Raw genomic sequence first — 26,551 nt, 5'->3', positions numbered from 1 at the left:
TATTTGTAATGTAAAAACAAAAAACATCCATAAAACTTTTTTTTTAATCCAGTATACTCTCTCTTGCACCACACCCCCTCCTCCTTATTCTTCTGATGATTATAGTTATTCTGAGTCCCCAAAAAGCAGTGTGCAAAGTGTGATAAATGTAAACTATTATTATGAGGGACATTCGTAAGTTGGAATAGCATTTAAGCAGCAGAAAAACCCCAAAGCATTTTAATTACCATGTGAAAACATAAGCTTTTGATATTCTTAATAAGTAATTCAATATTGTTTGAAATGGCATGTAGACAAGTTATAAGTTGTCATGATACTGCATCTCTTCTTCTTTTGAAAACTCAGTGATAAAACCAGAGACTAAGATGAGTTGTTCTTTTGGTAATTTTGTTTCCCAGGTATCATTGATGGCTATGCAGATGAAAAAGCTGTTTTTGAAAGGCAAATTCAGGAAAAAACTGACATGATTGACCACCTTGAGCAGGAGTTGTTATGTGTAGGTAACAGATTACAGGAATTGGAAGCAGAGAGACAACAGATCCAGGAAGAAAGAGAATTACTCTCTAGACAAAAAGATGCCATGAAAGCAGAAGCAGGACCAGTTGAACAACGTATGTATTGTTTAGACAGTTTTCCTGTGAGATACCATGATATGTATACGCACATTTCATTTTGAGTTGACTGGCTTCAGTTTTCCTTTTGTTGTCTTTGGCACGCTACATTATTACTTTGAAATCTGCTTTGAAGATGTTGGAGCATATCAATGTAATTGGGATATCAGTAACTGGGATATAGTTATTTTTTTCTCAGGCATTAGTAGAAAAGAACACTTCCTCCCTCAACTTTATGCTCTTATCCAAAGTGGAAATTGCTGATAATGCAAAATAAGAAAGGACTTGTGAAAGGTCTATATTCTAATAGCAGAGAACCTTTTTGGTTTTAGTGGGTTGATTCACGGCACTCACTGACAAATGGTGAACAGTTTGGAGGGATGAGATAGTTGATTGTAGAGTAGAGCAGAGTGAAAAGCAGGCTGTCATATAGTTTAGTTGTTTGTAAAATAATCATAATCATAATAATAATGATAACTTTTATGCAGTAAATATTTCATTTGATCTTTCAAGTAAAGTTAGAGTTTGGGGGTAAGGGTAATAAAAACTAATTATTTAGAAAATGCAAGTTTTTGTGAGTATGGCATTTGAATTACTTGGCATTGAATTCCCATTTTTTATCTCTTTCAAGACATGTCAGTTTTATATTACAGATTACAATCAGAATTATGAATTTTTTAGCCTCACAAACTTCCATAGTAATGTTAAATAATGCTAAAATTTCTGACTTGCAGTGAAGAACTATTTGTGGTGTTCTGTTTCCTCAAATTAATGTATTGAAAAATTGCAGGTGTAGATGTTGGAATTTTTCACATCTGAAGAACAAATCTGGTGCTTTGTATCTAGTAATGCTTAATAAACATCAAGTGAATTAATGAGAAATATATAGAATGTCCAAGAAAAGTTGCTAATGCCAATAAGCTTCAATCTTGTCTTTTGCCTCACTCTCTCTTTTCACATTATCCTCCTTGAAGAATAGATGGCATGTAAATTACTATGCTTTTGTTTCCTTTTTCTTTTCTCTTAGGGCTAGTAGATGCTGCAGTCGATGCAGCACCCGGAGCAGGTGTGTTTGTATACTGCATGGCCAGTCTTTAATTGGGGGATAGATTTACTTCCTAAAATTAAGTAAATAATGATTCTTGGACTTCCAACTAACTGTTTCCCTAACACTGAAACTTTGCTATTGTATTTTACACTTACAGTCTTTTCCTTTAACAAAAAAAAGTTCTTGTAATTAAAGAGCACGTTCCTTTGTTTGAAATTAACAAAAGAGATTCATGTTAACCATCATCTTATTGTATCCATTTTTGAATAGTAATTAAGACTACTTGGTTTCTTAAAACTTTAGTGCCTCAACTTGCAAATACAATTAATACAAACAATTAATTACTTGGCCAAGCGCTGTTAACATTGATTCATACTAATTGTCTAAATCAATAATTGGTTAAGTAGTATATAAGATGATGGCATCAAAAGAATCTTTGATGTGTAGTGAACAAAAGTTTTCTGGTTGCTTTATGTTTATGTTCCTTGTTAACATCAATAGTGTTTGCAAAGATAAAAGAGAAGGTCGTTGTCTACAGCTTCATAGTCCTGACTGTGTTATCATCAGGAACATCAGTCACTGATCTGGACACTGGGCACAAGCATGACTTTAATCTTTTTTCGATAGGGGAACTTCACATTTGATAGACACTTGCCAGTCCTCCCTTGCTGGGTGTGGAAGTATAGGATTTAAGAACAGTTCAGGAATGGGTGTCTGAAAAAGGACACAGTAGGACATTTGCCTGTAATTGAATCATTGCTCTGTCTATGACTCTCACCAGTCCTACATAAAGGTTCATCGCACTGGTTCTTCCAATGCAGGACATGCATGCCTATAACAAGTATGTTTTTGGATTGAGAACAAATTAACTGCTTTGTGTGATTCAAGTGGTGGTTTTTTGCGTTAATTCAAACCTTATCCTTTCCTTGCAGTAAAAACATGTAACTTTGACTTTTTGTGCTTTATTATTTTTTTTTTTCACAAGAATCATCATTTAGAGATAGTACTCTCATTTTTAAATGTTTTATAATGATGATCTATGGTGGCACGATACATGGTATGTTTAGATATTCTGAATGTTTTAAAGAGAGAAAAAGAAACGTAGCTCATTGCTTCTTTTGTGTGTTTGAATTAAAACCCAGATTTTCTATTTCATGTAGTTTAATACTGTACATAGAATTGTGAAGTGATCCATCATTAACTTGGTAACGAAACCTGTGGTGCTTTTTCATTTGTTAACAGAATTATTGCAAGAAACAGAAAAACTAATGAAGGAAAAACTAGAAGTGCAGTGTCAAGCTGAGAAGGTCTGTGATGACCTTCAGAAACAAGTAAAAGCTCTGGAAATGGATGTGGAGGAACAGGTCAGCCGCTTTATGGAGCTAGAACAAGAAAAGAACGCTGAGCTGACGGATCTGAGACAGCAAAACCAGGCCCTGGAGAAACAGCTGGAGAAAATGAGAAAATTCTTAGACGTAAGTATAGGGAAAGGGGAGACGAATCTGGCTTCTTACTTTGAAGATATGGAGGGTCAGTCCTCCTGAGCAGGGTCACAGAGAGATAGAAAGGATGTGGGAGGGTTATCACTGATAGACCAGTCCTTGAAAATGAGAAAAATGAGGCCCAGCCACATGTAATGTCTCTTCCAGTATTACCCAGAGCTGCAATTTGAACCCCAGTTTTCTAACTCCAGATCCAGTGCTCTTTTCACTATATCCAGTAGAATGTCAGTTACAGCCTGCCAAGTTTGCAACTTGTACATAATGAGAACTCCTTCCCATGTTTAAAGATGGCTACTTTTTTTTTTTTTGGTGAGGCAATGGGGGTTAAGTGACTTGCCCAGGGTCACACAGCTAGTGTCAAGTGTCTGAGGCCAGATTTGAACTCAGGCCCTCCTGAATCCAGGGCCAGTGCTCTATCTACTGCGCCACCTAGCTGCCCCTAAAGATGGCCACTTTTAAAATCTGGAATTAGAGAGATGTTCTCATATTGATTCAGAAGTGACCGTGGTCGTCAGTGTTGGTAACAGTGCAGCCCGCTTTGTGCCAGCAGTCTGAGAGGAGCCCAGCACGCAGGCCAGTGGCAAATAAATAGTGACTCTTCTTCCAGGGCAGAGGTGGGAGGAGTTCTTCCTCCTGCCTCCACCATTGGCTTCACTGGCCAGTAACCCACAGCAGCATTTCCTTATGCCACTGAGAGGCTCTCATGGAAAACATCCTAGTCAAGCATGTAGTGGTTTGTGCTTTTTTACTTTAGGAGAATCCTTAGATGCTTGCACAACCATTTGCTTACCTTGGAAAATAAAAGTACATATGTATAGTGCCCTTCATGTACTACACGGGCTTTAATTTTTTTGTTTTTTGTTTTCTTGAAGGATGGGGGAAAAGAGGTATTGAAGGCTGTCCTCAAGGTTTCAGACTTCCACTCGTCTATAGTTCAGACACTAAAGTATTATAGAATTGGTATATTACCAGATTAGAAATATTCATTAATTCAATAAGGCTTTATAAGAGAATTCTTACTACCTTGTAGACATGTGATTCCAAATTAATATTATGGTGTGCCTCTTATACAGAAAATTAAATAAATTTAAGAGGGTAGTTAGCAAGTTTTTTCACATTTCACATTTTCTATGGAGCCTCTGATGGCACTGTGGGTAGAGCCCTGGGCTTGGATCCAGGAAGACCTTTGTTCAAATCTGGCCTCAGACACTTACTGCCTGTCTGACTCTGGCAAGTCACTTAACCTATTTGCCTCAGTTTCCTCATCTGTAAAATGGGGATAATAATAGTGGTATCTACCTTCCAGGGTTATGAGGATCAAATGAGATAATAATTGTAAAGAACTCAGCACAGTGGATAGCACACCCAGCCTGGAATCAGGAGGACCTGAGTTCAAAGTCAGTCTCTACAGATCTTCATTGCTTTGAGTGTGCCATCATAAGAGCTAAAGAGCTAGAGAAGAATTCATGCTGTCCTCTTTTCTAGCTCCTTACCTTCAACAGGACTGTACCTATAGCTAGACTAAGATCATGTTACATTAAGGGAAAAATAAGCCCTAATCCTCTTATGTTCAAATTTTAGGAGCAAGCAATTGATCGGGAACATGAAAGAGATGTGTTCCAACAAGAAATACAGAAGCTAGAACAGCAGTTGAAGGCTACCCCAAAGTTCCAGCCTATCAGTGAGCATCAGACGAGAGAGGTAAGATTCTGGACCACTGGCTGCACCACATAGCAATACTTGGAAAGCCTGTAAGAGGCTCCTGAAATCAAGTAGACTTAAAAGATTTGTCCTAATAAATAATTCTTCAGAACAAAAAAAGTAAAATGGGGGAATTGATATTGTTTCTCTGTAAAAAGTTTTCTGTGCCCTCCAAATGCCCTAAATGCTTTTACTGAAATTTGGACTGCCTTTTTTATTTTCTCTTTGGATCACTTTAGGGGGATAGGGAGAACTATATTATAGCTGTCACTGCCTCATGTTGCCCAAGGTTTTATTTAACATCTTATTTTCTTAATCTTTCTGGTTGCTTTATTCAGTTTGTGCTTTGTTTGGTTTTTTCCCATGTTCAATAAACATTCAGCCTCAAACCCAGGGAGACAGCTCTTCACGGTATTTCTGATCAAATTTGTTTTCAGTGGTTAAAAGGAAATACCAAATATAAATATACTTCTGTATTCTATTTTTCTTGAATTGTGCACTTTCAGTTAAAAGGAGACCATTTATTTGACTGAACCTGTGATTTCTTAGAGAATTCCCAGTGGAGAAATTCTTTCCTAATTTGCATCACCAAATCATCTGAAACTTTTTAACATGGAGAATTAGTTTCCTGGGCCATCAAGAGGTTGGGTGACTCAGCCCTGTGTGTCAGAGACAGGATTCTCTATAAGTAGACTGATTATTCAGTGGATGACAGTATCTCAAGAGTTGAAAGGAACCCAAGTGGCCCTCTAACCTAACACATGCACCAAAAAGTTCTTCCACAGCCCTGCTGACAATTGGTCACACACGCTCTGCTTACTCATTCCTGTCCAAATAGCTCCATTCCCCTTTGGGATAGCTCTCACCACTAGAAAGCTTTCCTTCCATTGAACTTCTTTACCCCTCGCTGCTTCTTCTACTTCTTGCTCCAGTCCTATGCTTAGGAGCCAACTAAAACAAATCTAATCCCTCAAACTCTTGACTCCAGGGAGCCTGGAGGGATGGGAAAAGCAATGGACTTGGAGTGCAGAGGGCCTCTTCCTCATTGTCTGACTGGGGGCTAGTCACCTAAACACTCAGATCCTCTGTTTCCTTATCTACAAAATGGCTGGGCTGGTTTCCCTGGCTCCCAAGCTCGTCCTCCTAAGAGGGCTGTGGAGTATTAGCATGAATGACAGGACCTGAATGCTGGGGGAGTGTCTCAGCATTGTTTTGTCTTTGTGTCTCTGTTGCCTAGCCAAATGCCTGGCAAAAAGGGTAGCTACATGATAAACGCTTGATGAATTGGGTAGAGCAAAGTAAGAAGAAACTGTGGTGACTTCTTGCATTTCTCTGACATGCAAATTAATCTCTACATCTGGAAATGGGGCAGAAGACACAGACATGATCTGAGATAGACTTAATCAATTTTGAAAATCCACTAATTTTGCCCCAGATTTGTCCTTATTAATCCTGCGTAGACCAATATTAACCATGTGATCAATCATTCACCAAGTATCAGTGACCTACTGAGTGCTCAGCACTTTATTGGACAGCATGGGAGATAAAAATATAATTAAGCCCCATTATATTGGGGAAGAAGAGATAAACATACGTTAGACAGTAATGTACAAGACAAACTAATATATAATTAAGTGCTGAATCATGTGATAAAGACTGTAAATGCCATCCAAGTTCAGACAGGAAGGAGTTGATATGAAGATAAGAGATGGCTTCATGGAGGACGAAAGGATTTGACTGGGTCTGAATGATTAAGAGGATAGAAATGGACCAGGAAGAAGAAAGAAGGCATTCCATGCAAAGGGAGCAACATAAATCAAAGCATGCAGGAAGAAATGACCTGGCATTGTCTGTAGGGCAATGACCAGTTCTAATGAGTAAAGTATTTGTGATCTAACTAAAAATTAACAACTGCATATATGATTCATATAGGAACAGGAGTCCTTGATTAAAGAATCACTTAACAGTGGCAATGTTCGCTGAAGGAGTAAAACCAGTTAGTTTATAGGTAACATTTATAGCACACAAGTGCCTGTGACCTGTAGCTGACTGATTTTGTTTAGTATCTTCAGTTTTAGGAAATAAACTTTCTCTTCTTCCTCCCACCTTTGCAATTGAGGATTTCCATAGTCTAAACTCTTACCTTTCCAGCCTTATCTATTACTACTGCCCTTCAAGTAGTCTACACTCCAGCCAAACTAGACAACTCCCCCTTCATCCTAAAAACCTCATGTACTGTCATCCTGCCTTGGGGCCTTTTCCTTCTCCTTGGAATATTATATTTTCCCCTTCCTCATCTTGTTCCCCCTCCAGCTGTGAAGATCCTGCCCATCTTTTTAAGGTCTACCTCCAGTACTACCATGTCCATAAAGCTTTCTTAAATCATTCCACCTTGAAATTATCTCTCTGTCCTTTAGCATTTTCTTTGTACCTCTCCTATAGTTCTTTTTTAAAAAATTTATTTAAAATTTATTTTTTTTGATGAGGCAATTGGGGTTAAGTGACTTGCCTAGGGTCACACAGCTAGTAAGTGTAAAGTGTCTGAAGCCAGATTTGAACTCAGGTCCTCCTGAATCCAGGGCCGGTGCTCTATCCACTGTGCCACCTAGCTGCCCCCTCTCCTATAGTTCTTTCTTTTCTTTTCTTTTCTTTTCTTTTTTTTTTTTTGCAGGGCAGTGGGGGTTAAGTGACTTGCCCAGGGTCACACAGCTAGTAAATGTCAAGTGTCTGAGGCTGGATTTGAACTCAGGTACTCCTGAATCCAGGGCTGGTGCTTTATCCACTGCGCCACCTAGCTGCCCCTCTCCTATAGTTCTTAACACTTTACTACCTTGTATTTTAGTTGTATATGTACGTATCTTTACTTTTATACCAGATGATAAGATTCTTCAGGACAAGAGTTGTGCCTTGTACATTTTTTTAATTCCCCAAAGTACCATGTTTGTAATTGATACTCAACAAATGATCCCTGATGAATGACTGCTCAGCCTTAGATGCAGAGCTCCAGAGTTAAAGTTTATCTTGCCCTTCCTCTTTGGATCACTTTATCTCACTTGAATTTATGCTTTTGGGGAGGTTTTCATTCCTCAATAAAAACACATAGCACTCAAAATTGAATTAACATGTAATTCTTTAGTTAGTAACACCTTTTATCATCATGCACAGAAACACACAAACTGAGAGGTAGAAAGGAGCCCAGTTCAGCCTGTAGCCAATCAGAAATCCTTTCTACAATGTCCCAGAAAAATAATGATCCCATCTTTACTTGAAGACCTGTAATGAGGGATGGCCCCACTGTGGCCAGCTGCAGGTATTAAGAATCACACCAAAGCTTGCCTCTGTGAGCTTCAATCATTGCTTTTAGTTCTGCTCACTGAGCTCTAATCTGGATCAGAATCAGTCTGACTGTTCTGTCACGTGACAGCCTTTCATATATTGATGAGCACCATCAGCCCATACCCCAGATCCCAAACACTTCCAGTTGCTTCAACAGATCTACATGTGACTTAGCATCCGATCCCCTTACCATCCTGGTTGCCTTTTCCTGGATAAGCAGCAACCTGTCAATGACTTAGCTCCAATGTGACAGTCAGTACTAAATACAGTCCTCCAGGTGTGGTCTGACCAGGGGAGATCGGGTCAGGGGAATTTTCTTCCTTCTTTCTGGGCATGAAGCCTCTCCTTATAGAGCTAAAAATTGTTAGCTGGGGGGGGGGGGGCTGCCATGTCATATTTTTTTTTAACACCACTTGAGCTTGTGATCCACCCAAAACTCAAATATTTCTGACATTAACTAGTCTCTAGCCAATTCCTTAAGTAACTTATATTTGTGAAATTGATTTTTTTTTTTTACCAAGATGTGGAACTTTACATATGCCTCTATAAAATGACATTGGCTTAGCCTCTTAGTATCTGTCATGATTCTTACTCTTATCCTTTGGGTTAGCTAGAACTTGTAGATTCCTATCACATGCAGGTATTGTAAGGATGCCATCATACACGTATTTACATATCTTTGTGACACTCCACGAAAGATCTATATCCAAGTTCACATTGCTTTATCAAGAGATATGGTCATTAAACTAGTACTAAATCTAACGAACTCCACAATTCTCCAGCCCACATTACTTCATCTTTCCTTTAAGAATAGCATGAATAAAGCTGAATCCCCTGGGTAAAAAAAAAAATAGCATGAAAGACAATGAAATCGAAGACTATTATGTCAACAGCATTCTCTGATCAATCAAACAACCTTGTCAGAAAGAGAAAATAAGATGCCTGGTTTTGATCAAAGTGTGCTGGTTCTTAGAGATCTCCATTTCCTGCTTGACTTGTTCATGGAAAGCCGTAATAATGATTTCCAAGTCACATGCCCAACAAGAGAGAGAGAAGTAGACATTTTCTCTAATCTTCATGACCTCTCAAACCACTTTAAAATCGAAATTATGTGCCAGAGATAAAGTAAGTCCAGTCTTCTCCACAGTCTAGAATAAGAAGAACCTACATGAGGTAAAAAGTTGATGAACAGCAAAGAAAGCCAATATTCATCCACACCTGCCCCACCCTCACTTGGTGCTCCCTCATGTGCCACCCACCACACAGCAAAGCTGTGCAAGCTGACCCACTGGCTTGCAGCAGAATCACCTCCACACCTCAACCCTGTCCACCCCCTCTTCCCAGGACCTTGACGACCTGAACTCCAAGCAGCAGAAATTTGCTCAGATGGTGATAGCAGCATGGCCATGCTCTACACCTTAGACAGAGAACTGGGGAACAGAGGGAAAGGGGGAGGACTCTTGTGTGGGGGGCAGCAGGGCATTTCACTGAGTCTGAGGGCAAGAGCCCAGTGTCTACCTGGGGCCAGTTCTCTGCCCAGAAGTAGCATAAGACAGAGATCTAGGCTGATGAAATGTGAATCACCCAGTATGGAGGGAAGCTGAGATGCTTTGAGATCCAGGCCCCAGGGAAACTACCCTCAAGGCTGACAAGAGTAAGAAAGTGAGAAAAATAAGGAGGGGAAAGACTGAAAATACCAAAGATCTGAGGAGGAAGAAAACTCAAAAGCCTTGAGTGAGCATAAGCCGATAATCCAGCAAAGGAAATATTCACAGCAAAAGGAAATGTGGCCTCCAGAGAGAGTAAAAGAGTCTGGCATCTGTGAACAAATACTATAAAACAAGGGAAATGATTCAACACCTGATGAGGCCAAGGACCCTATGGATTTGGAGGAGTGTAGAACCACAACAATGCTGTTCCTGGATGGTTTAAAGGAAAAATTGTGAGAGAAGAACACAGATTCATAAAGGAACGGTAACTGAGCTACAAGAATACATAGTAATACAGTAGTGAAAGGAGAGTTTGGTGTTCCTTCTCTCAGTGTTAGATAAGTTTCACAGAAAGATAAAAGGAAAAAAGATGGAACTTCACAAATTTCTGGAGAAACTCGAGCTAAAAATAATTATGGTTATCTTCTAAATGGGGCTGCAAAAGAATATATTTATTTCTCAATACCACATGGAACTTTTTGTTTTGTTTTGTGTTTGTTTGTTTGTTTTATTATTTATTTTTTGCCACATGGAACTTTTACAAAAATTGACCATGTATTAGGGCACAGAGATATTGTAAGCACATATAAAATTGTAGACATAGTTAATTCATCCTTTACATACCATAATCCAATAAAAAATAGTAACCAGTTCAGAGAACACAAACAAAATACATGGACCCAAATGGAGACTTAACAATAAAATCTTAAATAATGAACAGGTCAAAGAAGAAGTCATAGAAACAACTAGTAATTATGTGGGTGGTGGAGGGGGGAATCAATGAAGCAGCAGACCAGAATTTCTAGGATGCAGCTAAAGCAGTCTTCAGTGGAAAAATCATATCCCTATATTATATTATATACATTATAAAATGTATATAATGTATAAAATGTATAAAATGATATCCCTATATACAATATAAAAATATAAAAAGATAGGATTAATGAACTGAATGTTCTTTTTTTATAATAGAAAGCCAGCAAATAAGCAAACCTTTAAAAAGAACAAGAAAGGAGATATTAAAAATGAGAGGAGAAACAGGTATTGGAAACCAAAAGAAACATAAAAATTTTGCTTAAAACTAAAAGCTAGGGGCAGCTAGGTGGCGCAGTAGATAGAGCACTGGCCCTGGATTCAGGAGGACCTAAGTTCAAATCTGGCCTCAGACACTTAACACTTACTAGCTGTGTGACCCTGGGCAAGTCACTTAACCCCAATTGCCTCACCCCCCCCAAATTGTAACACCCCCCAAAAAAAAAACACCTAAAAGCTAGTTCCTTGAAAAGACAAAATTGACAAACTTTTAGCCAATCTGATTAAAAAGGAGAGCAGGGGCAGCTAGGTGGCACAGTGGATAGAGCACCAGCCCTGGAGTCAGGAGGACCTGAGTTCAAATCCGGCCTCAGACACTTAACACTTACTAGCTGTGTGACCCTGGGAAGTCAACCCCAATTGCTTCACCAAAAAAAAAAAAAAAAAAAAAAAGGAGAGCAGGAAATCAAACCAATAAATAGCAAATGAGCACAGTGAAATCACAACAAAACCATTAAAAAAATAATCAGAACCTTTTATGCTAACAAAAAAATATAACTACAATGGAATAGAGGACTACCTTAAAAAATATAAAATGCCCAAGCTGTCAGAAGACCAGATAGAAATCTTAAATAATCCAGTTTCAGAAAAGGAAATAGAACCAGCTGTAAAGGAACTAAAAAAGGTGGGGGTGAGGAGGAACTCTTTATCCTGATAGATTCACAGAAGAATTCTGTCAAACTTTAAAAAAAAATTAGTATCATATTACAAAAATATTCTCAAAAACTGAGGGGGAAAAGGTCCCCTGTTAGGATCTTTTATGAAACATATATAGTCCTAATACCTAAGCCTGGGAAGGACAAAACACAGCCTAATGGGTGAGACAATATGTAAACAATGATATAAAACCAAGACATGTACAGGATAAATTGGAGATGATTCAGTAGAGGAAAGAAAGGCACTAGCATTAAGAGGAATCAGGAAAAGTGGGATTTTAGCTGAGACAACCGGTAGAAGCCTTTCTATTTTGGTTCAATGTACTTATCCCATCAAACTCTCTGATCTGGATTGTCTCTAAGGCATAGTTTCTCTCAACTCAGTTATAAAAAAAATACATTTAAAAAGCAAATATTAAAATCCATCAAAAAGAAGTAGAAATTAAAATATATAACATAAGCAAGGCAATCCGATGTTTCTCTTTTTCTCATGCTGATTAAATTTTATCAATTCAGGAAATATCACCTGTTGACAACTGGAAACAATAGCTTCTTTTTTTAAAAGACATATTTTTATTGATTGAAACAATTTTTTTTTTTTTTGGTGAGGCAGTTGGGGTTAAGTGGCTTGTCCAGGGTCACACAGCTAGTAAGTGTCAAGTGTCTGAGGCTGGATTTGAACTCAGGTCCTCCTGAATCCAGGGCCAGTGCTCTATCCACTGCACCACCTAGCTGCCCCGAAACAATAGCTTCTTACCCTACTACCCCCAAAATAACAAAATATTACATCAGCATATTTTACTGAGCACTTTTGTAATATGACTAGATTGTTTTCTATATTATTATCATACTAAAATGAAGAATTCCACATTTATCTTGTGTATTCTCTTTCTAGGTCGAACAATTAACAAATCATCTCAAAGAAAAAACAGACAAATGCAGTGAACTTTTGCTATCTAAGGAGCAACTTCAGAGGGATGTGCAAGAACGGAACGAGGAAATTGAGAAACTGGAATCCCGAATAAGGGAACTGGAACAAGCGTTACTGATTAGTGCGGACAATTTACAAAAGGTAAACTTTATTTTATGGAGGTTAATTTGACAAATAATGCATAAACTGTCAATTATCCAGTTTCTATTGAAGTTACTTGATAGGTGTATAGTCCTCAGAGTATATTTCTGTGATTTAAAAAAAAAAGAACTAGAATCAAAGTAGGTACCCTTTGAATGAGGAATGTCTGAATAAGTTGTAGTAAATGAAGCGATGTTTTACTAAATAGAAAATATGGGTAAATTTGACAACATGAGAACAGACATACAGAGTAAAGAAAGCAGAACCAGGAGAACAATATAAGCAATGAGTACAATAATTTACTAAAATACATGTAAACTCAGATTAATCACAATCACTGGTCTTGTTCCCAAATGATAAAAGACATTACCCACCTTTCAGTAGGATGATGGGCTAACCAGGCATGTGGAATGTTATATGAGATATCAGAAATGGTCATTTTGTTGGTTAGTTTTACTTTTTTCTGTTTTCCTTTGTTAAAGGATTGGGTTCTATTATATTTTTATCAGTTGGATGGTAAATTAGGAAATTACTGCAGTGTAAAAATCATAAGACATAAAACTAAAAAAAATAGAATTAAAGAAACAGATTATAAGAATAAAGTTAAGAAGACATAATGCACAATTACAACTCCACTTTTGAATTTTTTATACAAGCTGTCTACTCCAAAAAGTCAGAAATAAACAAAATAGAGACATTAGCTCTGTCATTGTTTGCAGTTTGCACAGTACAAAATAGATATCACAGCAAGGAAGACAAATGAGTACATGACCTGCCTCAGTCAGAAAATATCCTTTTCGAAAGAGGGTATCACTGATTTAGAATACAAGCCCACTTTCAAAACATTACAGAGAACAGTGATAGAAAACTAAGAAGAGGGGCAGCTAGGTGGCGCAGTGGATAAAGCACCGGCCCTGGATTCAGGAGGACCTGAATTCAAATTCAGCCTCAGACATTTGACACTTACTAGCTGTGTGACTCTGGGCAAGTTACTTAACTCTCATTACCTCACAAAAACAAAAAACAAAAAAACTCTAAGAAGAGTTATTGTCTCCACAAACAAAAAATCAAAAAGAAGTAAAGAAAAAAATCTACAGAAAGATTAGTGTAAGGTCCAATTAAAAAGCATTATACCGAGGCAGCTGGATGGCACAGTGGATGGAGCACCAGCCCTGGATTCAGGAGGACCTGAGTTCAAATCTGGCCTCAGACACTTAACAGTTACTAGCTATGTGACCCTGGGCAAGTCAGTTAACCCCAATTGCCTCACTAAAAAAAAAAAAAATTTTTAAAGCATCATACTATGAGGCCTTTATAAATGAAACCAGAAGGGTTATAACAAAAAGATGAGAAATAGGACGCATTTGATGACATTTTAAAGGGAGCCATTTCCTTTAGTCATAAAATAATATGGTGGATAATAATATCCTCCTTGACATTTCTGCAGCTTTTCATGCCATTGACTATCGTTTCCTCTCTGGGTTTTCATAAAAATGAAGGAAGGAAGGAAGGAAGGAAGGAAGGAAGGAAGGAAGGAAGGAAGGAAGGAAGGAAGGAAGGAAGGAAGGAAGGAAGGAAGGAAGGAAGGAAGGAAGGAAGGAAGGAAGGAAGGAGAGCATTCTCAGTTTGGGGATGGCTGGGTGACGGAGGGTAGGTGGGACATTAGGAAGGCAGGTGGTACTGGATTGTAGAGTGTGGAGAGACTAGTCTAAGAAGACTGGAAAGGTAGAAAGGGGCCAACTTGTGAAGAGCTTTAAAAGCTGATCCTGGGACTAAAAGGGGCCACTAGCATTGGGGGGGGGGACAGTCAAACCGTACTGTAGGAAAGTCACTTGGACAGTTGAGAGGAGGATGGAGTGGAATGAGGGAGACAAGCAGGACATTGAAGAATGCCAGGCTGGAGGGTGATGGCTATAGTGGAAAGCAGGACAGGGTGTATAGGAGAGGTGGCATGAAGCTAGAAACCTGAATTGGATATGTGGAGTAAGGGTGACTAAGGAGTCCAGGATGATACCTCAGGTGAGAACCTGTGTGATTGGAAGTTTATGGTGGATCTCTCAACAGTAAAAGGGAAGGGGGGCAGCTAGGTGGCGCAGTGAATAAAACACCAGCCCTGGATTCAGGAGGACCTGAGTTCAAATCCAGCCTCAGACATTTGACACTTACTAGCTGTGTGACCCTGAGGAAGTCACTTAACCCTCATTGCCCTACAAAAAAAAAAGAAAGAGAAAAGAAAAAAAAAACAGTAAAAGGGAAGAAGAGAAGATGTGAGGGTGTGGGAGGAAAGTGAGTAGTTTTGTTTTAGGTTTGACACCCACTTCAGTATGTCCAATAGACAGTTGGCAGTGGAGAGTAAAGGACAGGAGGGGAAGGAAGAGAGGAAACAATAAGTGCTTAATAAGGTGCCAGGATCTGGGTTAAGAGAAAGAAGTCAAGGCTAGATAAAAAGACCTAAGAATCATCAGCATAGAGTGATCGTTGAACCCATAGGAGCTGATGATCTCACTAAAGGAGATAGTATAGAAGGAGAAGATAAGAGGTCCAAGCACAGATCCTTGGGCACCACCCAAGGTTGGCGGGTGTAACCTGGGTAAAGATCCACCAATGGAGCAGGTAGAAGGGGAACCAGAAGAGTTCAGGTTCACAAAGCCTGGAGAGGAGATGATATCCAGGAGAAGCAGTTGGTCAACCACATCAAAGGTTGCAGAGAAGTCAAGAATGATGAGGGTTGAGAAAAGGCCATTCAATTAGTCAAAGAGATCATTGGGAGCAGCTAGGTGGCACAGTGGATAGAGCACTGGCCTTGGAGTCAGGAGGATCTGAGTTCAAATCTGTCCTCAGACACTGACACTTACTAGCTGTGTGACCCCCGGCAAGTCACTTAACCCTGATTGCCTCACACACAAAAAAAGAGGTGAGTTCATTGGTTTTGGAGAGGGCAGTTAAGTTGAATAATGTAAATCAGAAGTCAGACTGCAGAAAGTTTAGAAGAAACTATTCATCTACAACCCATTTAACCCCTAATGGCTTCTTCTTTTTCTCTTCCATTCCTTACACTAGCCCAGCCCCTTCTCTATCATCTGACTCTTCCCACACACTTACCCCCTTCCCATTCTCTCATCCCCTTCTCTATCCTTCCCACCCATATCCTATTCCAGCCCTATAGAGCTCTTCTACTGCACCCTATAGAGTTCCCCTTCCATGTCTTAGCCCACCCTGACTGCATCAGCAGCTTTCTTCTTCAGTCCTACCCCCAACAAGCTGGTCCTGGGTGGGGAGTCAATACCCCCTACTCCCACCACGCTTTACTTTTAACTCCTTCACTCAGCCTTTCCTCCTTCAAAGCTTATGCTATCAAAATTCTCCACCCAATCCAAATCACAGGGACTAGCGTCAGCACCAGGTAGTTCTCATTTCTCAGGAAGCTAAGCCCCCGACTCAGCATCTGCCTGCTCTCCCCTATTCCTGCCCTTATACTAGGGGCCTGAACAATCCTGTAGCTGATCCTCACTGTTTATATGTGCATTCAAAGTCTTCCCCCGTTAGAGCATGAACCCATTATGTGGCGGGATCGGTTCATTTTTTTGTATCTGTGGCCACGGTGCCTGGCACGTAGTCAATGCTTACTGAGGACTTGTTGCTTGGTTAATTCGGTACAAGAGAGGGATTTCTATTCAGGGAGCGGGAGAGGTGGTGGGTAGTGATAGTGATGTGGGAAAAGAAGTAAAGGACATCAGGAAAACATTTAAAATGCGGAGAAAAGGGCAGAAAGAAGTTCAGAAAGGGATGCAAAGAAGCAAGGCAGTTTTGTTGCCACCGTTTTAAATTTAACACACTTAAAACTATGTATAACAGAAGTTCTCAGCTGAGATATATAATCCCCTACCCTGTTCTTTGTATGCTGAAATGCTTATGTTTATTATTCAAAGAAAATTGTAGTTTTTTTAAGAGTGACACAGATGAGATTTTCGTAGAATGAAATGGACTGAAGGGAAGGGAGGGAAGAGAGGAGAGAGAGAGAGAAAGAGAGAGAGAGAGAGAGAGAGAGAGAGAGAGAGAGAGAGAGAGAGAGAGAGAGAGAGAGAGAATATCAATACCCAAGAAATTCACAGATCTGCTAAAATAGCAACACTGTTTTGGAAGATCTGTACTACTAAGTTACCACTACTGTCATGTATAATAACTTTTTATTTGTACATACGTACCCCTTTATATAAAATTGAGAAAACACTTTTTATGTCTCATTCTTTTTTACAGGTAGAGAACCGAAAACATTTTGGAGCTATGGAAGCCAAAGAATTGCCCTTAGAAGTACAATTACAGGCAGAACGAGAAGCTTTAGATAGAAAGGAAAAAGAGGTAAAAAGTATTTCTTAATTTTAAAAATTGAGATTTGAATTATTTTAAAAGCATCAGTTGAACAGGTTTCTTCTCTAAATTACTACAGCACACTAAGACTGTAATTTGCCTATATCAGGGCAGCTAGGTGGCACAGTGGATAAAGCACTGGTCCTGGATTCAGGAGGACCTGAGTCCAGCCTCAAATATTTGACACTTACTAGCTGTGTGACCCTGGGCAAGTCATTTCACCCTCATTGCCCCACCCCACCCCACCCCCAAAAAAAGATATATCACTGTGCAGCAATAGGTTTTGCTTAGAAATTGTGAAGTTTTTTAATAAGCAGCATTTGTCTTCTCTTTGAACTTACTTTAACATATCTTCACTGTATGAACACTCTAACCTCACGCCTTCCTAAACTATCTCATGACTGAACTTTCACAATATTTTTGTAATAAAAATACAATAATTTTGTATAATATTTTCAATGTGTAGTCTGCATATTTTTTCTTTCGAAAAGAGAAAGACCACTTGGGATAAAGTAAACATGATTTTTTAAATACAAAATTAATATTCTGATAGTCCTGAGTCAATTAAAAATAACAGAAGAAAACCAATCAAAAATAGATGCTAAGAAAATATCATCAGAAACACTAAAACTCAGAACAATCTGAGGCTGACATAGAGGGTTTTGTTTAATTGTTTGGTGGGGTTTTTTAAAGTTGTATTAGAAAAAAGAGGCAGATACAAGAAATGTACCACTGCTCAGAGCTGAGATAATAAGATATGACAGGAGTTTTCAACTTGTGTTTACTTCTGTTTTCTCTGCCAACAAGAATGATCCCTCAGGAAAGGACAGAACAAAAATGGTTAATAGGGAGCTGAAGCCTAAAATAAGTAAAGTTATACTAAGGAAGTACTCAACTGCCCTAAAGATTTAGGAAAGGAGTGAGGGTTGTTAAGTGGGCCGCCTGCTCCCTGGTGAAGACATGGAGGGAAGGATGGCCCAGTGTCTTTGGTATACTGGCACTATCCATGCCTATAGCCGCCATTTATTTATCCATATTCCAAGTTGTGAGCCACTTCATTCTGGGGCAAGGATAGAGAGGGACTCTGGCTGTCCCATATCAGTGATAAAATAGAAGAAATTCCTAGCATGGCAGGGAGCAAGATGTGAAGTAAAATGACCTGAAGTCTAATCCCAGCTCTTCCATTTATCTCTGTGACTGGACAAGTCATTTTACCCTGATAAGCGTGTTTGCTCTTTTGCAAAATAAGGAAGTTGAACTAGATGATCTCTGAAGGCCCTTCTAGCTTTCAGTTTCTGACTTTTTAACTTCATATTAGGGCTTTCATCTATATTCTCTGGTGGCCTCTATTTGGACCATTAAAGTACAGCTATACTAGTAATTTCTGCATTCTAAAATCAAAATCAAAATCATAAGAACAAAGCAATGAACATCTATACCTCTTCACTTTTAGAGATTGAAATCTAAATTATGATTATTTTTCTTTTGTAATGTTACTAATTTTCTAAAATATCATATAGTTATATTTTCTATAACAATTTGTTTCAGCTCATTAAAATTTAAAAATAATATCCAATCAGATTCTTATCCCTTATCAAAGAAAGAGCTGTTTCAACTCTAAATTGAGTTAAGCAAATATTTACTGAGTTCCTGTTATTTGCAAAGCAATTGTGCTAGGAATCACAAGGGCTATAGCAACAAATAAGACACAGTTGCAACACCCAGGGTGGCACTTTATACGATGTAGAAGTGCTTAATAAATGTTTGTTGATTTTCATTAAAGTCCCCCCAGGGGAAAATAGCATGAGTTTGGCTCCTGTCTCTGTCACTAGGTGTTTAGTCTTTTCTCTCTCAGCTTCATTTTCTCATGTGTAAAATAAGGAGATTGGACTAGGTAATTTCTAACCTCCTTGTCAATTCTAATATTCTGCAAATAATACATGTGACTGTTAACTCTCAAGGAATGTATAGTCTTTTAGGCAAAACAAGACAGTTACATTGATGACTATAACATACTATAAAAAGTTTTCAGTCTCATAAAAGAGATAGAAAGTGCCACTGGAGGGTTAGTATCTACTGGTATCAAGAACAGCTTCGGACAGCTAGGTGGCACAGTGAATAGAGCACCAGCCCTGGAGTCAGGAGTACCTGAGTTCAAATCCGGCCTCAGACACTTAACAAAGCTGTGTGACCCTGGGCAAGTCACTTAACCCCAATTGCCTCACTTTAAAAAAAAAAAAACAGCTTCATGGAGGAGATGACATTTAAGTTGATGAGAAGGGTTTGTTTCATTCATGGTATGTGTGTTAACAGGATCTAGCACATAGCAGGCATTCACTAAATACTTGTTCATTGGTTGTTTGACATGAAAGAATGGGCAGGATTTTGACAGGTAGGAACCAGCCAAGCAGAGGCACAGGAGGAGGATGCTAAGTCATCTGGTCTGGTTGGAGCATTAGTTGGAGAAGAAGGGAACTACTAGGAAATCAATCATATCATGGAGGGATGTGAAAACCACGATAAGGAACTTGATTCTGTGGTCAGTTCAAACTTTTGAACACATTGGCTTTAGGAAGATTCATCTGGGATATGTAGCTTAATGGAAAGCACTGGGCCCCAGGAGCAGAAAGGTACAGGTTTGAGACTGAGCTTTGCTGCCCTCTGGCTGTATGACTTTAGGGAGGTTTTCTAACCTTTTGGTGATTCAATGTCATTAAATGACTGGCTCAATTTCATCATCTGCAGTATGTGAATCATACTTGTCATACCGTTCTTATAGGATTATTGTGAGGAGCAAATATTATACAGCTCTTTCAGCCTCAGTTTCCTCATTTGCAAAAAATGAGAAAATAATAGCACCTATGTCACAAGGTCTGGACTTGCTAGCTTAATACTGCTTAATTTGTAATATAATAGGAGAGTCAACATCCAGAAAAAAGAACTGTGGATTCTGAATGTAGATTGAACTATACTGTTTCTACTTTTGTTGTTGTTTTTTTTTTCTCTTTTTCGAGGTTTTTCCCTTTTGTTCTGATTCTTCTTTCACAACATGACTAATGCAGAAATGGGTTTAATGTGATTGTACATATATAACCTATATCAGATTGCTTTATGTCTTGGGGAGGGATGAGGAAAGAGAGGGTGGGAGAAGAACTTGGAACTAAAAATCTTATAAAAACAAATGTTGAAAACTATTTTTATGTGTAACTGGAAAATAATAAAATGCTTTTATGATTTAAAAGATATAATAGGAGAGGTAGTTGGTAACTTCCTTTTTAAAATAATCTATGCACCGTAATTGTTGCTTGAAAACCAGTGATTTTTTTTACAAAAATTTTTTTTAGAATTGCATGATATCAGAACTAGAAGGGATCTCACAGACCATTTAGTCTAGCCCCCCATTTTATTGATTTCTTAGAACCCAGTCGTGTATCAACATAGAATATAATTTTGAACAAGTAACAATACAGCTTTTCCACAAGATCTCTTGGCAAATAAACATTACATATAAAGAATTCCTTTCTTCCATGTCCTTTTGTTATTTTGAATACATAGATCACGAACTTAGAAGAACAGTTAGAGCAGTTTAGAGAAGAGCTGGAAAATAAAAATGAAGAAGTTCAACAGCTGCACATGCAGCTAGAAATACAGAAGAAAGAGTCCACTACTCGCCTAGAAGAACTCGAGCAAGAGAATAGATTGTTCAAGGTAATTATTGGAGGCAAATAATGTTTCCTTTTTGTTCTGTCTTTGTTCAATTGAACTATAACGTGGAAACATACAAACGTAGATCCATTACATTTCAAACATTTTATCTTTATTATGCCTGAAAACTATGTAAGTGCAAAATGATCAAGAAGGCATTTAGCAAATTTGTTTTTTAAAACCAAGCAGGAGTGGGGCAGCTAGGTGGCACAGTGGATAGAGCACCGGCCCTGGAGTCAGGAGTACCTGAGTTCAAATCCGGCCTCAGACACTTAACATGTACTAGCCGTGTGACCCTGGGCAAGTCACTTAACCCCAATTGCCTCACTAAAAAAAATTTTTTTTTTAAATTTAAAAAAAACAAAACAAGCAGGAGCAGTGTGGGCTGGCAGCAGGGCCCATTGGAAAGAATGTTAGATTTGGATTTAGGATACAAGGATTCAGATTCTGATGACACTTACCCGCTGTGGGCCTGAAGCCAAGAAATCTCTATTTCCTCTTCTGTAAAATGGGCATACCAATATCTCAACCTCACAGAAATGGGACCCATTATCATCATCATTGTTTGTCCATATTTTTGTTGTGCATTTTGACATTCTAATTCACATAATCTTAAGTTGGAAAATGATTCAGAAAATACCACTATAATCACAACCACACTGTTTATTATTTTTCAACAGGATGAAATGGAAAGACTAGGTTTTGCTGTACAGGAATTTGAAGATGTTTCCACAAAAGACCATCATCAACTATTTGGGAAATTTACCCAGATGATACAGGAGAAAGAATTAGAAATTGGTAGACTCAGTGACCACATTACAAAACTTCAGCAACAGCTTGAAATTACAACAGATAACAAGGTATGGTTATCTTAAATCAACTGACACCTGAAATAAGTTCCAGAGCTCAAATTATAAAGAGTAGAAATGTTGAGCATTGGTACATAGCGATATCAAGTAGATTTAAAATATTTCTTACTTTCTAGGCTCCATGAAATTACTAAACCATTTTCATTCGCTTTTGGCTTATACATTTATTCAAACTTACCTAATGATTTTTACCTACTAAGTCACTCACTCCACTAGGATCATTGTAGCATTCTGGCATTTCTTAGTGTATATCTTTTTTCTTTGTGAAATTCTAACTAAGCCCAGATAGTGAGATTGTGCACCTGCACATACACACATGCACGCATGCACAAACATACATGTCCACACTTATAGGTGGATGTATGTGTATGCAATATTTATATTTAATGAAAATGCCTACTTGAGGGTTATTGGTGACAGCATATCAAAATGGATTTGGAGTCAGGAAGACCCAGGTTGGAGTCTGGCCTCAGACACTTAAGAGCTTTGTGACCTTGGGGAAGTCGCTTAAACTCACTGATCTTTAATTTCCTCATCTGTAAAATAAATATAATCACAGTGCCTACCTTTTAGCATTGGGTAAATATCACTTATCATTATTATGTTTATATATAATAAATATATAGGTTATAAATTTTGTGGAGTAATTAAAACCATTTGGAAAAGAGTTGTAAAATATTCCTACATACCACAGATAGGTATGGGCTTAACTATTGGTGCCATTTTCTGGATACTGTTTTTATTTCAGCAGTTAATATTTGAATTTTGATTCAACAAACATTTTTTAAAGGTATACCATGTGAATAAGAAAAGAAAAAGAAATTGAAGGAATTAGAATTGGTAGGAAGGAAACAAAACTATCACTCTTTGCTTATGATATGGTATCTTAGTGAATCCTAGAGAATCAGCTAAAAACATAGTAGAAATGTTTAATGTTATATATCAGATTACCTGCTGTCTAGGGGAGGGGGGAGGGAGGGGAGGGAGGGAGAAAAATTTGAAATTGTAAATCTTATCTAAACAGAGCTTGAAAACTTAAATAAATAAATAGATAAATAAATAAATCTGGGCAATTTAAAAAAACAAACATAGTAGAAATAATCAAGAACTTTAGCAAAGCTGCAGGATATAAAATAAACCCACATAAATCATCAGAATTTCTATATATTACCAACGAAGTCCAGCAGCAAGAGATAAAAAGAGAAATTCCATTTAAAATAACTGTAGACAGTGTAAAATACTTGGGAGTCTACCTGCCAAGACAAACCCAGGAACTATATGAACACAATTACAAAACACTTCTTATACAAATAAAGTCATATCTATACAATTGGAAAAATATTAATTGCTTATGGATAGGCCAAGTCAATATAATAAAAATGACAATTCTGCCTAAATTAATCTACTTATTCAGTGCCATACCAATCAGGCTACCGAAAATTATTTTATATAGCTAGAAAAAAAAATAATAACTATTCTTCTGAAAGAACAAAAAGTCAAGAATACCAAGGGAACCAATGAAGAAAATGTGAAAGAAGGTGGCCTAGCTATACCAGATCTCAAACTGTATTATAAAGTAGTAATCATCAAAATAATCTAGTACTGACTAAGCAATAGAATGGCGGATCAGTGGAATAGATTAGGTACACAGTACATTTTAGCAAATGACCCTAGTAATTTAGTGTTTGATAAACACAAAGATTCAAGCTCATTAGGGACAAAAACTCATTCTTTGACAAAAACTGCTGTAAAAACTGGAAACGGCATAGCAGAAACTAGATATGGACCAGCATCTCACACCTTATGCCAAGATACTGTCCAAGTGGGTACATGATCTAGACATAAAGGATGATACCATAAGCAAATTAGGAGAGCACAGAATAGTTTACCTGTCAGATCTATGGATGAGGGAAGAATTTTGGACCCAGCAAGATATAGGAAATATTACAAAATGTAAAATGGATAATTTTTATTATGTAAAATTAAAAAAGGTTTTGCACAAACAAACCAACACAACCAGAATTAGAAGAAAAGCAGAAAACTGGCAGGGGGGGGGAGGTTTCAGCAAGTATCTGTGATAAAAACTTCATTTTTCAAATATATAGAGAACTGAGTCAAATTTATAAGACTACAAGTCATTCCCCAGTTGATAAATGGTCAAAGGATATGAAGAGGCAGTTATCAGACAAAAAAGTCAAAGCTGTCTATAGTCATTAAAAATTGCTCTGAATCACTGTTGATTAGAGAAATGCAAATTAAAACAACTTTAAGTTATTACCGGGGGCAGCTAGATGGCGCAGTGGATAGAGCACTGGCCCAGGATTCAGGAGTACCTGAGTTCAAATCCGGCCTCAGACACTTAACACTTACTAGCTGTGTGACCCTGGGCAAGTCACTTAACCCCAATTGCCTTACTAAAAAAAAAAAAGTTATTACCACCTTCACGCTCATCAGCTTGGTTAATATGACAAAAAAGGAAAATCATAAATGTTAGAGGGGTTGTGGGAAAACTGGGACACTGATATATTCTTGGTGGAATTGTGAACTGACCCAACCGTTCTGGAGAGCAATTTGAAACTATGCCCAAAACTGTGCCATGCCCAACAATACCACTACTAGGTCTATATCCCAAAGGGATTTTTTTAAAAAGAGAAAATGAACTTATCTTCACAAAAATATATATAGCTACTCTTTTTTTGTGGTGACTAAGAATTGGAAATTGAGGGGATGCCCATCAATTGGAGAATGGCAGAACAAGTTGTGATATATGATTATAATGGAATATTTTTGTGCTATAAGAAATGACAAGCAGAATAATTTCAGAAAAACCTGGAAAGACTTATATGAACTGATTTATAGTGAAGTGAACAGAACCAGGAGAACATTGTACACAGTAACAGCAACATTGTGTGATGATCAGCTGTGATAGACTTAGCTCTTCTCAGCAATATAGTGATCTAAGACAGTCCAAAGGACTCATGGTGAAAAATGCTCTCCACCTCCAGAGAAAGGACTGATGTCATCTGAATACAAACCGAAGATTGCTTGCTTGCTTGCTTCCTTCCTTCCTTCCTGAGTTTTCTTCTACAAAATGACAAATGTAGAAATGTTTTACATGATTGCACGTGTATAACCTATATCAGATCACTTAACATGTTAGAGTGGGAGGAGAAGAAGAAAATAGGTATATAATTTGAAATTCAAAACCTAAAAATATCAAAAATTGCTTTTGCATGTAATTGGGGGAAAATAAAATACTATTTTTTAAAATAAGGTATGTCGTATGCAAAGCACTGGGTTAGGTTCAGGTAATATAAAAATAACAAATGTGAAATAAAAAACAGCAATACAGTGGACCCTACCCTTAAGGAGCTTGTGTTTGACTTAGGATTGTCATTTCTTTTTTTTTTTCTAATGTATAAGGTATTTTATTTTTTCCATTACATGTAAAGATAGTTCTCAACTTTTGTTTATACAAGCTTTACAATTTCAGATTTTTCTCCCTCCCTCCCCTCCCTCCCCCCTCCCCTAGACAGCAGGTAATCTGATATAGGTTATGTCTATATATCTCTATACATATACATATAGATATAGATATATACACACACATATATATACACATAATAACATTAGGATTGTCATTTCTTAGCTGAATTTATTTTGGCAATTTTAACTACATTTAATCAAATTATGTTGGATTTGGTGATACTTTCTATGAGATTCTGATTTTTGATGTGATAAATTAGGAGGTATAGTCTGCATTGAAAGCAAGAAGATTCAAAAATTCAAGTCAAGAAATTCAGATTTTTCTGATTACTTTGCTTTGGTCCAAAATAACATGAAATGGATAAAATGTAAGTGTACCTTTTGATTGTTTATAAAAAAATTTTTTCATTAACTTGTAGGTTATTGAAGAAAAAAATCAACTGATACGGTATCTGGAATCTCAGCTAGAATGTCTTAAGAGTGACCAAGAACGTATAAAGAAAAATAGTGAAGAAGAAATAGAACAGCTCAATGATGTAATTGAGAAACTTCAACAGGAATTGTCGAGTATCGAACAGAAGGCCCCAGTGGACTTCCCTTCTCTTCTGGATGAGTCTGACAGCCTGAGACAGCAGCTGGATACTCTGAGGACTGACAAATGGGCTTTGGAGCAGCAGGTAGAGAGAACCCATGAAGAGGCGGGCCTCACCCAGACAGCCCTTGAGGAGGCTTATTTTCAAATGAATCGTCTGAAAGAAGAACTGAACACCTTGAAGGACGGAAAGCGTGACTGGGCACAGACTAGAAGTGCCCGGGACTTTAGGGAGGATGACAACAAAAACCAGCCTGAGGACCTGCAGGGAGCTTTGGAGCCCCAGGAGAGCCAAGCCTACCTCCAGCCCCCCAAATACAAGGGCAAAGACTCTGTGGGTGACCTGGAGCTGGTGCTACAGCAGCTTCAGGAGAAAGAGGCAGAGCTTACACGCTGCCAGCAGCACATGGAGGACGTGAAAGAGCAAAGCCGGGCTGAAAGGGAAGCCCTTCACTGGGAGGTCAACAGCCTCCAGGAAATGCTGGAAGAGAAAGTGGCTGCTCTTGTCGTGAGTCAGGCCCAGCTCAGAGCAGTTCAGGAGTACGCGGGCTCATGGCAGCAAACACGAGCAGCATCAGCAGAACACCCGGAAGAGGCAGCATCCAAGCCATCGGGATTAACCGTCGGCATGTCCCAATGGGAAGGCCATGTGGCTGAAACAGATGCCAGTCTGCTCCCAGAGAAAGAGCAAGCAGACACTGCCAAGAACAATAGATGGGAGAAAGACTTTGAGAAGACTCTGGAGGAGATGGAGAAGCAGCAGGAAGGGGAAGACACAGGAACAGCTGAGGTCAGTTCAGACTT

At 38.3% G+C, this 26,551-nt stretch overlaps 1 protein-coding gene across 3 annotated transcripts in view; it reads left to right on the top strand.

Annotated features, from left to right (window-relative positions):
* Positions 1-26,551, top strand: part of AKAP9 (A-kinase anchoring protein 9) — a 177,508-nt gene that overhangs the window by 118,057 nt on the left and 32,900 nt on the right. For 2 of the 3 annotated variants that reach the window (XM_043967276.1, XM_043967274.1), the window contains 8 exons: positions 399-611; positions 2,902-3,134; positions 4,743-4,862; positions 12,551-12,727; positions 16,985-17,086; positions 20,651-20,803; positions 21,481-21,660; positions 25,575-26,537. In XM_043967276.1, the coding sequence (XP_043823211.1) occupies positions 399-611; positions 2,902-3,134; positions 4,743-4,862; positions 12,551-12,727; positions 16,985-17,086; positions 20,651-20,803; positions 21,481-21,660; positions 25,575-26,537 (2,141 nt within the window). Of the gene's footprint in view, positions 1-398; positions 612-1,638; positions 1,678-2,901; positions 3,135-4,742; positions 4,863-12,550; positions 12,728-16,984; positions 17,087-20,650; positions 20,804-21,480; positions 21,661-25,574; positions 26,538-26,551 lie in introns of all 3 variants that reach the window. The other variant, XM_043967275.1, reaches the window with a different exon arrangement.

This window comes from Dromiciops gliroides, chromosome 5 (assembly GCF_019393635.1).
Source record: "Dromiciops gliroides isolate mDroGli1 chromosome 5, mDroGli1.pri, whole genome shotgun sequence".
Lineage (NCBI taxonomy): Eukaryota > Metazoa > Chordata > Mammalia > Microbiotheria > Microbiotheriidae > Dromiciops > Dromiciops gliroides.
This window is presented reverse-complemented; position numbering and strand designations above follow the sequence as displayed.